Genomic DNA, 17,294 nt, shown 5'->3' on the forward strand with positions numbered 1-17,294 from the left:
GTTGGAGCTAAACCTACAGGGGAGATGGTTGGGTGGGTTGTGTGTCTGCACAGATGAACAGGTGAAGAACTGTAGGCAAGTAATTTGTCTTCCTTACAAGTCTCTGTGCAGTCACATGTGGTAGTCACTAAGTAGCTTTCTCCCTTACCTGGAGGCAATAGGTCAGGTGCAGGTCAGTCATGAAAGATGCTATGCAGAACAGAGTACTTGAATAGGCAACAACTTCCAATCTCTTGTTCGTAATATAGTGCTTTATGAAGGTTGATGGTGTAGAGAGAGGAAGAGGCATGATGACAGGGCTGATAAAATGACAGTTGTGGAGCTAAGGTAGTCTCCCTAAGTACAGATCTGAGTTGAAGCCCCTAACTCAATCTTGTTTAGAGAACTTTTTACAGTGGATGCAGGTGTCCATGAGAAAACAGGTGCTGTGTCCAGTAGTGCAAGGGAACTTTGCCCTATGGCAGCAACACTTTTTAAAAAAACGTGAGCTTGCTTCCATATGATGAAATGAGGTTCCCTGTTATCTGAAACATATTTTTGTAAAACCACTACTAATATGTACAATAAAGATGAAACTTGATAAAGTCTGTTGCATGTGTAAGAGGGACAAAGTGCTCCTCATAAAGTGGCTTCAGTAGTAGTTGAAAAGGAACTGAGGGTTTAGGCATCTTCTCTTATTTGAGGCACACAACCAAGCACAAGGTTCCTCACTCAAGCTCTGGGATAGAATACTCAATGCTCTGGAAGTTTCTGAAGTTGGCTCTGCACATGTGCAGAACCTATATGTGACTGCACAGAGACCATGAAGAAGAAAGATATTCTGATCTCTTCCAAGTCTTCTCTAGGAGGAGGAGGAAAACTCTTAGTGTCAGATCAACCTATAGAAGAGGGGAAAGGACAAGTTTCTCCTTCACAGTATGTACATAGAATGTTAACACTTTTTGTGTCATACAAACAATATTCCAAATTGTGAAAGCAGGTGCCTACTTAGTGTCAAAATCTTTATTTAAATTTTATGTAAATACTCACTCGAACACAGTGTGTGACAAAGGAGTCAATGTAGTCCTTCGCCTGGTGGTTGTTATAAAGACAACACCTGTAAGAATGGACAAAAATATTTTAAATGAAAATGAGACAGACCTGCACTGTCTTAGAGAGAAGGATGTGTCTTGGAATCAAAGCTAAGGTTATGTCATATTGATTCCCAGAGGCCAGAGGTGCAGTTCCAAGGTGATCTAAAACTAAAATATTGGCATCAGTACAAGATTTCACCTATTGGTGGTCTCTTTCTGACAAAGTGTTCAACACTGTACAGGTTGAGTCTCATTATTTGTGCAGGTTTCATTCCAAGCACTCACGTGGATGGCAAAAACGCACTATAACAAATCAATTTAAAAAACAAAGTTTCTTTGCTCCGGTTATTTAAAAACAGCCTTGCTTACCTTTGTGATGTAAGATGAGTCATTAAGACAACAATCCATCAATCACTCCTCCTCCAAGCGCTTACAAAGGCGCTTCACTCAGTCCCTCCCTTCACCAATGCAAAGCGATCACCTTTCTTTCACGTGCTCAGGGGGAAGGGAGGGGCCTGCTGGAGAGAGAAGGACTGATGGATTGTCAGTAAGCTGCCTCCCCCTCTCATTAAGGAGGCTATTGTTAAAGAACTGTTCAGTTTTTTAAATCTGATTTTAAAGGGGTGCATTTTTCCCCTTCTCTAGGGATCAGCACATTCCTTCTCATTTGCAGGGGCCATTCGTGTTGAGTCAAATCCGTGTATAAATAGGTTGGACCTGTATCTTGAATGTGGAAATATTTTCTAAAATCAGTTTGGTGGTCAAGTGCTTTTAGTAGTGCTTACATCTTAAAACATTTTTGTGCTTTGCAACCATATTTCCAAATTCCTGTATCCCATAGGTTTCACCATAGCCATGCTTAAGTACTCTGATGAGAAACATAAATATTTTCAGCAACTGACCACTTGAGTAGAAAGAGACAGAGGGATTTGTCAACAGCCATGTATGAAGTTTGCAACAAATAAGGATGTTGAATTCAAGCTGCAGACTAGTACCCTAGCCAACAAAGAATACGTTTGCAAAGTGCAGGCTCATGAACAACGTTCAGCTGTCCCAGTCCTGCAATGTGTTGCATATATGGAGAATCAAAAGTAGGCTGCTTGTGTGTGTTTGTTAAATACAGAAAGATGCATTAAATATGAAAATAAATACCAAAAGCAGACTGCACAACTCACTTTGGAGAAAGTACTGGAGGACTGACAAAAGATCTCAAGGCATCCTTTACCATATCTTGCATGAGATGAGTACCAAATACCTTTTTGTTATCCACAAGAAAAGTAGTCTGAAAGAAATAGATGTTTTATTACTCCATCCAATTATGAACCAAACACTTAAAAACATTTTACTCTATAAGATGTCTCCTACTTGCCTGTAACAGTGATCTTGAAAGAACACAAGGTGACTGTTCACTAAATTCACAGAAAAAATCCTAATTTACAAACAGAATGAGAAAGAAACCCTATGGTTAAGACTATACAAACAAGGCTGAATATACATCAGTCAGAAATAAAATTCAGCTCTGGAGTTGATGGGAACTACATGAAAATAAACCTCAAAACACAGCACTGTTTTGAGCTGGTTCTGGTTTTTACTGGAGGGACAGTTCCAGAAGGAAGTGCTGGGAAACACCTGCTCAATTCTTTGGCTATGTGTTCCACAAGGATTCCATCCTGTTCCCTCTTCACGCTTAACACCTACATGAAACCCCTTGATGGCTGAGATTTTAGGGTGCAATGTTAGATACTTCTATCCCTCTATTTGACCCCCTAGGTGGTTCACATAATAATATGTAAGCCATAAAAACAACAAATGTACATACAAAATGTACAACAAATGTACATACTCCTCGGCGGGAGGGGGGTCGGGGGCTTCTTGTAGTGGGGGATTCGATTATTAGAAACATAGAGAGGGGGGTTTGCGACGGATGTGAGGACCGCATGGTGACTTGCCTGCCTGGTGCGAAGGTTGCGGACATCACTTCTCGTCTAGACAGGCTGGTAGACAGTGCTGGGGGAGAGGTAGCGGCTGTGGTGCATGTCGGCACCAACGATGTGGGCAAGTGTAGCTGGGAGGTCCTGGAGCCCAAATTTAGGCTTTTAGGCAGGAAGCTGAAAGCCAGGACCTCAAAGGTAGCATTCTCTGAAGTGCTACCTGTTCCACGCGCAGGGCCAGCTAGGCAGGCGGAGATCAGGGGTCTCAATGCGTGGATGAGACGGTGGTGTAGGGAGGAGGGGTTTAGATTTGTTAGGCACTGGGGAACGTTTTGGGACAAGCGGGGCCTGTACAAGAGGGACGGGCTCCATTTGAACCAGAATGGAACCAGACTGCTGGCGCATAACATTAAAAAGGTGGCAGAGCAGCTTTTAAACTGATCCCTGGGGGAAGGCCGACAGGAGCCGAGGGGCATCCGGTTCGGGACTCCTCATCCCTATGGGATGAGGATGGGGAGGTTAGAGAACAACAAGACAAAGGCAGGGTAGGAGAAGAAATTGGGAAAGGTAGGGTGATGGGATGTGATAGACGGTTTGGCACAATGAGAGGATGCGGGGACAAAGGAGCGAATAAGCAGCCCATCCTGGGGCATTCCGTGTATAAATGCTTTTATGCGAATGCCCGAAGTCTACGAGCAAAGGTGGGAGAACTGGAATGTCTGGTGACAAGGGAAAATATTGACATAGTGGGCGTAACGGAAACCTGGTGGAATGCGGAGAATCAGTGGGATACCGCAATCCCGGGCTATAAACTCTACAGGAGGGACAGGCAGGGGCGTGTTGGAGGTGGGGTGGCCCTCTATGTTAAGGAAGGGATAGAATCCAGCAAAGTAGAGATTGAAGGTGGGTCCGACTCCACCGTAGAATCTCTGTGGGTTAAATTACCAAGCTTGTGCAGCGATGTAATACTGGGGGCGTGCTATCGTCCTCCAGACCAGAAATCTGATGGGGACCTTGAAATGAGGAAACAGATCAGGGAGGTGACAAGGAAGGACAGGGTTGTAATCATGGGGGACTTCAATTATCCTCATATTGACTGGGTCAATTTGTGTTCTGGTCACAATAAGGAAACCGGATTTCTTGACGTGCTAAATGACTGTGGCTTAGATCAGCTAGTCACAGAGCCCACCAGAGGACAGGTGACTCTGGATTTAATTTTGTGCGGTACGCAGGACCTGGTTAGAGATGTAAACGTTACTGAGCCATTGGGGAACAGTGATCATGCTGCAATCCGTTTTGACGTGCACGTTGGGGGAAAAATACCAGGCAAATCTCTAACAAAAACCCTTGACTTCCGACGGGCGGACTTCCCTCAAATGAGGAGGCTGGTTAGAAGGAGGTTGAAAGGGAGGGTAAAAAGAGTCCAGTCTCTCCAGAGTGCATGGAGGTTGCTTAAAACAACAGTAATAGAGGCCCAGCAGAGGCGTATACCGCAAAGAAAGAAGGGTTCCACTAAATCCAGGAGAGTGCCCACATGGCTAACCAGCCAAGTTAGAGAGGCTGTGAAGGGCAAGGAAGCTTCCTTCCGTAAATGGAAGTCTTGCCCTAATGAAGAGAATAAAAAGGAACATAAACTGTGGCAAAAGAAATGTAAGAAGGTGATAGGGGAGGCCAAGCGAGACTATGAGGAACGCATGGCCAGCAACATTAAGGGGAATAATAAAAGCTTCTTCAAATATGTTAGAAGCAGGAAACCCGCCAGAGAAGCGGTTGGCCCTCTGGATGGTGAGGGAGGGAAAGGGGAGATAAAAGGAGACTTAGAGATGGCAGAGAAATTAAATGAGTTCTTTGCATCTGTCTTCACGGCAGAAGACCTCGGGCAGATACCGCTGCCCGAACGGCCCCTCCTGACCGAGGAGTTAAGTCAGATAGAGGTTAAAAGAGAAGATGTTTCAGACCTCATTGATAAATTAAAGATCAATAAGTCACCGGGCCCTGATGGCATACACCCAAGGGTTATTAAGGAATTGAAGAATGAAGTTGCAGATCTCTTGACTAAGGTATGCAACTTGTCCCTCAAAACGGCCACGGTGCCAGAAGATTGGAGGATAGCAAATGTCACGCCTATTTTTAAAAAGGGAAAGAGGGGGGACCCGGGAAACTATAGGCCGGTCAGCCTAACATCCATACCGTGTAAGATGGTGGAATGCCTCATCAAAGATAGGATCTCAAAACACATAGACGAACAGGCCTTGCTGAGGGAGAGTCAGCATGGCTTCTGTAAGGGTAAGTCTTGCCTCACGAACCTTATAGAATTCTTTGAAAAGGTCAACAGGCATGTGGATGCGGGAGAACCCGTGGACATTATATATCTGGACTTTCAGAAGGCGTTTGACACGGTCCCTCACCAAAGGCTACTGAAAAAACTCCACAGTCAGGGAATTAGAGGACAGGTCCTCTCCTGGATTGAGAACTGGTTGGAGGCCAGGAAGCAGAGAGTGGGTGTCAATGGGCAATTTTCACAATGGAGAGAGGTGAAAAGCGGTGTGCCCCAAGGATCTGTCCTGGGACCGGTGCTTTTCAACCTCTTCATAAATGACCTGGAGACAGGGTTGAGCAGTGAAGTGGCTAAGTTTGCAGACGACACCAAACTTTTCCGAGTGGTAAAGACCAGAAGTGATTGTGAGGAGCTCCAGAAGGATCTCTCCAGACTGGCAGAATGGGCAGCAAAATGGCAGATGCGCTTCAATGTCAGTAAGTGTAAAGTCATGCACATTGGGGCAAAAAATCAAAACTTCACATATAGGCTGATGGGTTCTGAGCTGTCTGTGACAGATCAGGAGAGAGATCTTGGGGTGGTGGTGGACAGGTCGATGAAAGTGTCGACCCAATGTGCGGCGGCAGTGAAGAAGGCCAATTCTATGCTTGGGATCATTAGGAAGGGTATTGAGAACAAAACGGTTAGTATTATAATGCCATTGTACAAATCTATGGTAAGGCCACACCTGGAGTATTGTGTCCAGTTCTGGTCGCCGCATCTCAAGAAAGACATAGTGGAAATGGAAAAGGTGCAAAAGAGAGCGACTAAGATGATTACGGGGCTGGGGCACCTTCCTTATGAGGAAAGGCTACGGCGTTTGGGCCTCTTCAGCCTAGAAAAGAGACGCTTGAGGGGGGACATGATTGAGACATACAAAATTATGCAGGGGATGGACAGAGTGGATAGGGAGATGCTCTTTACACTCTCACATAATACCAGAACCAGGGGACATCCACTAAAATTGAGTGTTGGGCGGGTTAGGACAGACAAAAGAAAATATTTCTTTACTCAGCGCGTGGTCGGTCTGTGGAACTCCTTGCCACAGGATGTGGTGCTGGCGTCTAGCCTAGATGCCTTTAAAAGGGGATTGGACGAGTTTCTGGAGGAAAAATCCATTATGGGGTACAAGCCATGATGTGTATGCGCAACCTCCTGATTTTAGAAATGGGTTAAGTCAGAATGCCAGATGTAGGGGAGGGCACCAGGATGAGGTCTCTTGTTATCTGGTGTGCTCCCTGGGGCATTTGGTGGGCCGCTGTGAGATACAGGAAGCTGGACTAGATGGGCCTATGGCCTGATCCAGTGGGGCTGTTCTTATGTTCTTATGTAAAACATGTCAAGGGTCAAGGGAACAAACCATAATGGAACTATCAATGAATCATTCAACTCAGCAAAAAGGGACAATTTTTCTCACTAAAGCACTTGGTGAAAAACCATAGCCAGATGCTGAAATGGCAATAGTGGGGGGAAGGGGGTCAAAAGAATCTTCAGGAACAGACAGTTCCACAGTTTTAAGGTCACAACCAAACAGGCCCTATTTCATGTTACCCCCAATGCACTCTCCTACTAATCAGTAACACCTGTCTTGTCTGGATTTAGTTGCTGTTTGCTAGCCCCCATCCAGTCCCTTGCAGAACTCATACAGCAATTCAGAACCACCACAGCTTTTCCATATCATAGCATGCCCCTGCTAGATCTCCTGCGTTTTCTTCACATTATCCCTATTTGTCCCTTTAACAACATGAAACAGAAGAAACTCAAAAATCATTTTTTAGACATAAGCCCATACCTAAGACCAAGGAGCGATTATATAACTAATACCACTGCTTATGAAAAGATGTCCTTATAACTGTATGAATAAAACAAGTAAGACTATTGATACTTACCAGTATGCAGTGCAAATTTGTTAAATTGACTACTTCACACACAGTTTTTATTCGGTCTATAAGTTTTGAAAAATAGTTGACCATTTCTTCTCTTTTAATAATTTTTGCATATCGAGGAAAAGTTGGAGGAAGCAATCTCTGATTAACAAGGGGCTCAAAACCCATCATAATTGGGTGATCTAAAAAGAGTTAAGTGTTCAGTTACCATTAACTTCCATTAAGTTGTACATCACAAACTACTAAAGTAATTTCTCATTATATAAACTTACACTTGTTCTTTTAAAACTGCTTAGTACTACAGAGCCAATCCTAGTGTCTGCCCATAGGGTACACAGTGACACTGGCACAGACCCTGCTGCATCCTGCAGGTGGGGGGGGGGGTTTTAGAGGCAAGTAAATGTTTCGACTACATACTCTACTCTGTTCTCCCATGGGCCCTTATGGGTCTACTCAGACATACATCACCTCTTTAACAGGAGCAAGTATGAGTACAGCCAAGGGGGCAGGTCAACAACAAACAGAGCAGAGGATATCTGCAGTCTTTGCTGCCAATTATCCACCCTCTGCCCACCCCTGCTGTATTTCCCGAGGCCCCAATCCTTGCCTGCCACCCCTCAATCCTGGATGATCTTCGGTGGCAGAGGTAGTTGGGTCCAACAACTGCACACCACTGTATGGCCATTTTTTACAGCAGAACTCTATTCTGCTGTCATAAACGCCCAGTTAGGATCAGATTGTAAGACTCTGAAAGTGCTTTTCCCAAAGGATTCCGTGTTATAATTTCTGATCAGTTCCTGAGCACAAAAATTCATCCACAAAAACCAAATAAAGCACAGAAAAATACCTAATTATTAAAACAATACAATTCCTACTCAACAATTTGCATAATTACCTTAAAGTACCTTAGGGCCCAATCCTATTGGGCAGCAATGCCACCTAACATACATTCTGACAAACTGCAACTTTGCAAGTGGAAACAGCCATTCAGCACAGCTGGGCTGCTGCTGGAAGTAGCAGGAGACTGCAGCCGTGCACCAGAAGACCCAGGAAAAGCCCCAGTGCAGTTAAGTTGGCATGTGGAGTAGGCAGAACGAGGTGGATACCAGGGTGAGGAGGGATGTGTGGTATTGGCAGTACCACTGAGATTCTATCCCCATCCCTGGGTCCACTCAGACATGCACCAACAAGATTATTGGCACAGGTCTGAGTCCATTCAGGCAGTGGAGGCTTATCTCCAGGCAAGAGAATAAAATGTTCCCTTACCTGGAGGAGACCTCTGGGATGGCCCCCCCCCACCCGATGCAGTGCACACTCTGGTGGTGCAACTGCAGCGGTGGAGAGGTTTAGACAGGATTGAACTGCCAGTAGTAATAAGCTAGCACACACCAGACAGTAGCTACCTTGGTCCTCTGCAAAAGTATGGCATCGGACATTGGTTTCAGTTAGCACAAGACACAATGCACAACGGACACAAACAAAAAACAGTGGGGTGTGCAGTTCCCATGTGCTATGAAGGAAGCATGTGGGGAACTCATGCTGTCATTTGGGAAGATACAAGAAATACGCTTAGCTCCCTGAATGTTTCAGGCATAGAGTATGGAAACTGCATGTTGTACTGCTTACTGCATGTGAACCAAAGCTTTATGAGCTGAAATTTTGCATATGAAATTATGCTCATGGTAGTGAATTTACAGCTATGAATTTGTACACCTCATAGTGTAATCTTGTAAAGTGATTCCTCGTATAATGAAGAATTATTGTACCTGGTTTTATCTGTTTCTGCTTTTGTTTTTCATGCTCTTCTGTTATTTATATTTATAATTCAAAGCATTTTCTTTATGGTTCTATATTGTTAGCTGACCTGAGACACATTTTTACAAAAAAAGCAAGATATACGTAAATCCTCAAATATGCTAATTTAGTGTGGCTTTTGGAGGCTGATGTACTAGGAGGCTGCCCTAAGTTTTATTATCTGGCTGCAACATTTGGTTGCCTGTTTTTATTACATATTTTTATGTTTAATTAGCATCTTATTGCATACTGAGAGCCAGGAAAGGCAGCATATAAATATTTTAACTAAATGCAATAAATAAATCATACAACATAGTTACATCTCAGAATCATGGCCTTCTAGATTCTGTTGGTGGGCTAAAATTCTACATTTATGACTAAAACTGCACAACATGAAGAGCTTTGTATTTTACAGACTCTGTACAGTCACGAATAAAGTATTACAACATTATGAACAACTGAACTACACCAGCATATCAAAGCCTATTAAGTGATCTTGGTATTTTAAAACTTAACATAAAAAGAGAGAAGAGAACAATTCTGAAGATAATTACTGACCTCCTTTTGTTGTGTCATTCTGAGCCTGAATACCATGGTGTAGCGAGTTGTGGATAGCAGAGAGCAAGTCAGCTCCCTGAGTCATCAGTTTTTGAGCTTCTGCAACTGCACTAGTCTGGAAAACAATTTTAAAACAAGTGAAAGACAGTCACAACAATAAAATAACATTAATTTACTAAAAAGAGAAAAACCTAATATGTTGTCCATTAACAGTACTGTGAGCCCTCGGTTCTGTTCCCAGAATACCTGTGGATGATGAAATCCATGGGATGCCTCCCTGCTGTTCAGAAGGCCTTCTGAGGCTTCCAGAAGGCAAAAAAAAGTGACTTCCGGTTTTGGGCTGAAAACAGGAAGTCATGATTTTCAACCTTCTGAAGGCCCTAGAAGGCCTTCTGAGGCCTATGGAGGCTGCACGCAGCCCCCACGGGATTCAGAACACCTTCCAAAGGTGATGGAAGCAAACTCTCTTTGCCACTAGGGAGTAAAGGATGAACCCACCCCACAGGTTTGGAACGTGCAGATAGTCAAATACACAGGTCCCAAATCCGCTGGTAAGGAGAGCCGCTTGTATTTCACAAAAAACATAACTATAATTTGTATTACATAATTTAAAATAATTTTCTATCTGCATCCCTGCAAACGTTTTATACATACTGCATTTGTCATGTCTCTCTCATTTAAAGCTGGAATATCTTATAAGCTTGATTAGTGTGACAGACAAAGACAACTTCTAGAGGGATGCCACTTAGATCTCCCAGACAAAACTGGCTGCAGAGTGGAGGACTACTTGAGGGCTTCAACTAGTAATGAGACTAACATGCCAAATTGGGGAGCGCCCTGCTTACAACAGTGGCCAATCACATGTCTCTAGGAAGCTTAAGCCCAGGGCAGGACGGCAACTGCCTTCTGCTCCTCCCATGTGGTTTGTCTCCACAGCCTGATATGGACCCACTGAACAAAGAGGTTCCAATGAGAAATCCTATCTTGAATATCCAAAGGAGCAACTTCTTTTAGCATCAAAGGTAGTAAAAAAAACATTAACAATCATACCTCTTTTTTGGTAAAGGCTATTAATACAGTCAGTAATACCCGGGTGAACTTCACTCTGCTGAATACTGCAAAGCACTGTTGATGCTATAGAAAAGCAAACCTCAAGTCAGCAGTTTCCGGACTTACTAGATAAATAACATTCAGCCAAACGCTAGTACAGCATTTTTCAAATTGTGGGTCAGGACCCACTAGGTGGATTGCAAGCCAATTTCAGCTGTGTCCCCATTCATTTCAATGTATTTTATGTGTATTAGACTTGATGCTACCATGGTATGCAACTGCTTATGGGGAAAAGTACAGATCTGTAACATTTAACAGGCTACTATATATATGCTTTTAATAATGATAATCAATGGGGCTTCCTCCTGGGTAACTGTGGATAGGATTGCAGTCTTCAGCATGCTTGGGGAGTTTTTTTAAAAACAGATCAGCCATTGCTTGGGTTAGGAGGCTTTTTCTTTATTCTGAATAAAGTTTTAAACTTATACTTATTGTAAACTTCTAATTTATTTACTTAATTTGATTTTGTCATATGGGGGTGTTAAAGATTTTCCTGCTTGATGTCACTTCCAACCACGACATCACTTCCAGTGGATCTCGAAAGATTGTCATTCTAAAAGTGGGCCCTGGTGCTAAAAAATTTGAGAAACACTGTACTAGTATTTCTCATTGATGTGAAAGCATCATGTTCTCTGTTCACATGTGTGCTATTCAGTTTTGCATTTCTGAAGGAAATTTAAACAAAATTTTAAAAATATATTCTATCACAGATCCTGCAAAGATTAAATGATGAATACAACCTTTATTATACCAAGACTTTACCACAACTATTCTAAGGGCCCAATCCTATCCAACTTTCCGCCAAAGGTAAAGGAACAAACATACACTTAACTTGAGGAGGCCACCGTGACTGCTCTCCCCACTGCAGGATGCAGCGTTTGCCCCATTGGCATAGCTGTTTCAACGCTGGAAATCTGAATTGGGCCCTAAGTGATTGTACATTACATGTGATCACTGTCTGTAGTTATTATTTAATGCTTAATTAAAGTCCTATAGAAAACAAAAATGAAACACAAACCCAATAACCTACAATTTTGTGGTTCATAAAAACAGATTGGTCTTCTTGCATATTTTCTTTTTGACATCTCATCAAACAGGTAAACTTTCTCTTACAGCCTATTTTAGGAAGATGATCAAAGAACATTTTCCACATGATTTTACACAGCATAAAAGTATCTTTACTTCAAGCTCCACTTCTGGATCTCTCTCTTCTCCTTGTCGGCTTCGAGTGCTCTGAAATTGAAGACATTAAACAATTTAATGGCATGCTCAAAAAACAAAATTATATGAAATACTAAATAGTATTATTTTTCCCTCATGGATCAGTACTGGACTTAGATCTGGAAGATCCAGGTTCAAATCCTCTCTCAGTTATGACATTTCCTGGATGACTTTGGGCCAGTCACCATGTCTCAGCCTAACCTACACCTCACAGGTTCGCTGTGAGGACAACAGGAGGGAAGGAGCTATATACATTGTCCTGAGCTCCTTGGAGGAAGGGCGGTATAGAAATGTGAAAACTAAAAAATAAATTGTGTATTTATAAATATTGTCTAGACATAGATTGAAGGTATATTTTGTTATGGTAGCCTTATTAGGTCACTACTTGTGACTCACTTTCTAGGCAACCTTGCATTATTGTCTATCCTACCTCACAAGGTCGTTGAAAGGATAATACGGGGAAGGAGATATATACCAATCAAAGCATCTTGGAGAAAGAGTAGGATGAATATATCAAAGTTAAAGGATCATTTTTATGTTCATTAATCTAATATTTTATTATTACAGTTGTAAGTTAATGCCCAACTCATAAGACAATTCTAACAAAATTTTTAAAAATAACTGTTCTGCCAGCTAAATATACCTTAACTCGTCTTTGCATGTCATCTTCAACATCCTTCAGCATACCTGGGAACAAAAAATGTTATTCAGTTTAGATGTCCAAATGCCACAAGACAGTGCATTTGTGTGACTAACAGAGCAATCCTAGACAAGTTTATTCAGAAGTTCCACTGTGTTCAATGGGGCTTACTTCCAAGAAAGCATGCATAGCATTGCAGCCCATCTTATAGAGAATACTCATGCTAACTCGTACACTGAAATTACAACAACCACAATCTTGAACTCACAGTTTTGGTGAACATTTGCTAAGTTCGCAACAGAATTCCTCTTATTCAAAAGTACATTTTAAGGAAAATATTTATAAGAACATAAGAACATAAGAACAGCCCCACTGGATCAGGCCATAGGCCCATCTAGTCCAGCTTCCTGTATCTCACAGCAGCCCACCAAATGCCCCAGGGAGCACACCAGATAACAAGAGACCTCATCCTGGTGCCCTCCCCTACATCTGGCATTCTGACTTAACCCATTTCTAAAATCAGGAGGTTGCGCATACACATCATGGCTTGTACCCCATAATGGATTTTTCCTCCAGAAACTTGTCCAATCCCCTTTTAAAGGCGTCTAGGCTAGACGCCAGCACCACATCCTGTGGCAAGGAGTTCCACAGACCGACCACACGCTGAGTAAAGAAATATTTTCTTTTGTCTGTCCTAACCCGCCCAACACTCAATTTTAGTGGATGTCCCCTGGTTCTGGTATTATGTGAGAGTGTAAAGAGCATCTCCCTATCCACTCTGTCCATTGCCTGCATAATTTTGTATGTCTCAATCATGTCCCCCCTCAGGCGTCTCTTTTCTAGGCTGAAGAGGCCCAAACGCCGTAGCCTTTCCTCGTAAGGAAGGTGCCCCAGCCCCGTAATCATCTTAGTCGCTCTCTTTTGCACCTTCTCCAGTTCCACTATGTCTTTTTTGAGATGCGGCGACCAGAACTGGACACAATACTCCAGGTGTGGCCTTACCATCGATTTGTACAACGGCATTATAATACTAGCCGTTTTGTTCTCAATACCCTTCCTAATGATCCCAAGCATAGAATTGGCCTTCTTCACTGCCGCCGCACATTGGGTTGACACTTTCATCGACCTGTCCACAACCACCCCAAGATCTCTCTCCTGATCTGTCACAGACAGCTCAGAACCCATCAGCCTATATCTAAAGTTTTGATTTTTTGCCCCAATGTGCATGACTTTACACTTACTGACATTGAAGCGCATCTGCCATTTTGCTGCCCATTCTGCCAGTCTGGAGAGATCTTTCTGGAGCTCCTCACAATCACTTCTGGTCTTTACCACTCGGAAAAGTTTGGTATCGTCTGCAAACTTAGCCACTTCACTGCTCAACCCTGTCTCCAGGTCATTTATGAAGAGGTTGAAAAGCACCGGTCCCAGGACAGATCCTTGGGGCACACCGCTTTTCACCTTTCTCCATTGTGAAAATTGCCCATTGACACCCACTCTCTGCTTCCTGGCCTCCAACCAGTTCTCAATCCACGAGAGGACCTGCCCTCTAATTCCCCGATTGTGGAGTTTTTTCAGTAGCCTTTGGTGAGGGACCGTGTCAAACGCCTTCTGAAAGTCCAGATATATAATGTCCACGGGTTCTCCCGCATCCACATGCCTGTTGACCTTTTCAAAGAATTCTATAAGGTTCGTGAGGCAAGACTTACCCTTACAGAAGCCATGCTGACTCTCCCTCAGCAAGGCCTGTTCGTCTATGTGTTTTGAGATCCTATCTTTGATGAGGCATTCCACCATCTTACCCGGTATGGATGTTAGGCTGACCGGCCTATAGTTTCCCGGGTCCCCCCTCTTTCCCTTTTTAAAAATAGGCGTGACATTTGCTATCCTCCAATCTTCTGGCACCGTGGCCGTTTTGAGGGACAAGTTGCATACCTTAGTCAAGAGATCTGCAACTTCATTCTTCAATTCCTTAATAACCCTTGGGTGGATGCCATCAGGGCCCGGTGACTTACTGATCTTTAATTTATCAATGAGGTCTGAAACATCTTCTCTTTTAACCTCTATCTGACTTAACTCCTCTGTTAGGAGGAGAATATAGATGGATATTATGCATATCCACTCTGAAGCAAGTCCCACAGAGAATAATCACTATGTCTGGGTTTCAGACATAGCCAACACCTTACTGAGGAATGGCACAATACATATATCTCTAGAAGAGGCTATGCTGAGAAATGTCCTGAAAAAAAATCAAATCTGGACCAGGTGATCTAAATAGCTATTACCTTGTATAGAACCTGTTTATCTAGACAAGGTGTTAAAGCATGTGGAGAAAGAACTGGAAGAACTCAATTATTTATATCCATTTTTATATCAGATTAGACCCATTTTATTTGGTTTCCAGCCTGCCTTGGAAACAGAACTGCCTTGGATGTCCTAGTGGATGACCTGCACAGGGAAGTGCAATCTAGTTGATTCCAGACTTCTCAGCTGTTTTTTTACCATTGTCCATGGTATCCTATTGGGCCACCTTGCAAGGATGGAGTTACAGATTACTATGCTTCAGTAGTTCTGCTCATTCCTAGAGAAAATAGACCCAGAAAATGATGCTGGGATTGTGCTGTTCCACCCTGCATCTTTTAGACTATGTGTTGCCACAGGGATCCACGTAGCCTCCCAAGTTCTTTAATATCTACATGAAACTGCTGGGAGAGGTCCTTCAAAAGTCTGAGATGAAGCATCATCAGCCTGCGGAAAACACAAGTTCTACATCTTATTCCCTGTCTCTGAACTCAGGAAATCAGTGAGGTGTTAAGCAGCAGCTGGCTTCAATTCACGACCAGGTAAGGGCGAAGAAGCTGAAACTTAATTCAGAAAAGACAGAGGTGCTGTTTATCAGGAGTTCTGGCAATCTGGGAGAAAATGTTTAACTTGTTTTAGCCAAGGCTGCATTTTCCCTTAAGAACTCCTACAGGAACAGGTATGTGGGTTAGAAGCATTGCTTTCCCAAATAGCAGCAGTGGCAAGGAATACCTTTCCCCAACTTCAGCTGGTTCACCAGGTGTGTCTTCTCTAGGAAAGGACATATCTGGCATCAGTTATCTAGTTACTTCCAGCCTGGATTATTGCAATGCTCTATATATGAGGCTTCTTTTAACAAAATTCAGAAACTTCAAACTGTTCAAGATGTAACTGCCAAAGAACAACACATAACTCACTAATTCTGATCTTAGTTCATTTTAACTGGTTGCCTGTTTCTTTGAACAATTTAAAGTGTTAATATTAGCATTTAAAGCCATAAACAATTTGGTAAATGTCTGAACAGAGTACATTAAGAACTGTCAGTTCCCATATAAGCCCACCTGGAACTTAAGATCAGCATTGGAAGCATCTGCCCAATCACTAAGGCAAATAAAATGGTTGGGTACAAACAATAAGGCTTTTTCAGTGGTAGCACCAAGGTTATGACTCTCCCCTTGAAGACTCACTAAAGCCCTTTAGTGCAGCAGTTTCCAAACTGGTGGGTCGCAACCCACCAGTCAGGGACACACTTATCCCTGTCCCTTTAAGGGGTGGGGAGGGGGGAAGGCAGCAACATGATCCCCAAGATTGCACTGCTGCCAGGGATGGGAGAGATTTTTTTTTGTGCGTGTGTGCTTACCTTCAGTCAGCACTGGAATCCTGAGAAGCCCTCGCAGGGCTCCCGGAGCCTCTATAATTGTAAAAAAAAAAAAAAAAAAGGCACTTCTGGTTTTGCAAGGAAAACCAGAAGTGGTTGCTTTTTTCCCCTTTTTTCACAATTACAGAGGCTTGGAGAGCCCTGTAGTGGGCTCCCCGGACCCCCCAGGACTCCAGCACTGGCTGGAGGTAAATAAAATAACCCCACTCCCATGCCCAGCAGCAACATCAACCTGGGAATCGCGTTGCTGCCTTCTGCTTGCCCTAGCAAATACTTACGTGGTCCCCTCCTCCTAAGGACTTTGGAAACCACTGTTCTAGTGGATTTCTCATGCACCTTTAAAAGACTTTCTGGTTTTGACAAGTGTTTGGATTTATCATTCTGAATCATTTCAATCAGATCTCCTGTTCTGATTATTTAAAATGCATGGTTTATTTGGAGTTGCTGTTTCAGTGTTTTGTATTGGCTTTATCTTATTTGATATCTGTAAGCTGTTTTGAGTATGCAAACAGAAAAGTAGGATGAAAAGCAATAAATGCAGCCTTATTAATAGAAACAACCAAAGCATTAAATTCTTCAACAAAAAAAAAGACTACAAGTGTTTGAGTTCTACCTGTAACTCGAAGATCTGTCACACTGTTTGCCATTTTAAATCCGTATGTCATGGACTGAAAATCTTCCTAAATATAAGAGGAAATATTGATTAACCATCAAAAAATATTCACCAAGAGCAGCAACCCAATTCACCAAATTTCTGCACTAACTGCAAAACTTTATTCTCGTTAGCTTGTATGTAGGTGATTTCAGGTAATTTTATTAACAGGGACTGCATACACTTCCAGGTTTGACACAAGGAGAACAGCAATGAGGTAGATCACCTGCTTTCTGCTCAAGTGAACAGGAAGTAGATCAACATGGTTCGAACCAACAGTGGGCTGGAGGGAAGGTAGCAAACTCAGTGAAGGGCATCTTGAATTTGCTGTCCCTTTGGCTATCTGATGCAAACCACATCAGGTGGCCTCATGGTTGAGCTGGCAATGGCTAAAATTTAGAATGGCAGTCAGGAAGCATCTATGCATGAATAA

At 42.9% G+C, this 17,294-nt stretch overlaps 1 protein-coding gene across 3 annotated transcripts in view; it reads right to left on the minus strand.

Annotated features, from left to right (window-relative positions):
• Nucleotides 1–17,294, minus strand: part of NAA35 (N-alpha-acetyltransferase 35, NatC auxiliary subunit) — a 34,623-nt gene that overhangs the window by 8,571 nt on the left and 8,758 nt on the right. For all 3 annotated transcript variants that reach the window (XM_066616619.1, XM_066616618.1, XM_066616620.1), the window contains exons 7-15: nt 16,823–16,889; nt 12,534–12,577; nt 11,852–11,902; nt 10,610–10,693; nt 9,560–9,674; nt 7,211–7,389; nt 2,443–2,502; nt 2,249–2,355; nt 1,030–1,096 (exon numbers count right to left, since the gene is read on the minus strand). In XM_066616619.1, coding sequence (XP_066472716.1) covers nt 1,030–1,096; nt 2,249–2,355; nt 2,443–2,502; nt 7,211–7,389; nt 9,560–9,674; nt 10,610–10,693; nt 11,852–11,902; nt 12,534–12,577; nt 16,823–16,889 — 774 coding nt within the window. The remainder of the gene's footprint in view (nt 1–1,029; nt 1,097–2,248; nt 2,356–2,442; nt 2,503–7,210; nt 7,390–9,559; nt 9,675–10,609; nt 10,694–11,851; nt 11,903–12,533; nt 12,578–16,822; nt 16,890–17,294) is intronic.

Source organism: Tiliqua scincoides, chromosome 2 (assembly GCF_035046505.1).
Source record: "Tiliqua scincoides isolate rTilSci1 chromosome 2, rTilSci1.hap2, whole genome shotgun sequence".
NCBI classification, from domain to species: domain Eukaryota; kingdom Metazoa; phylum Chordata; class Lepidosauria; order Squamata; family Scincidae; genus Tiliqua; species Tiliqua scincoides.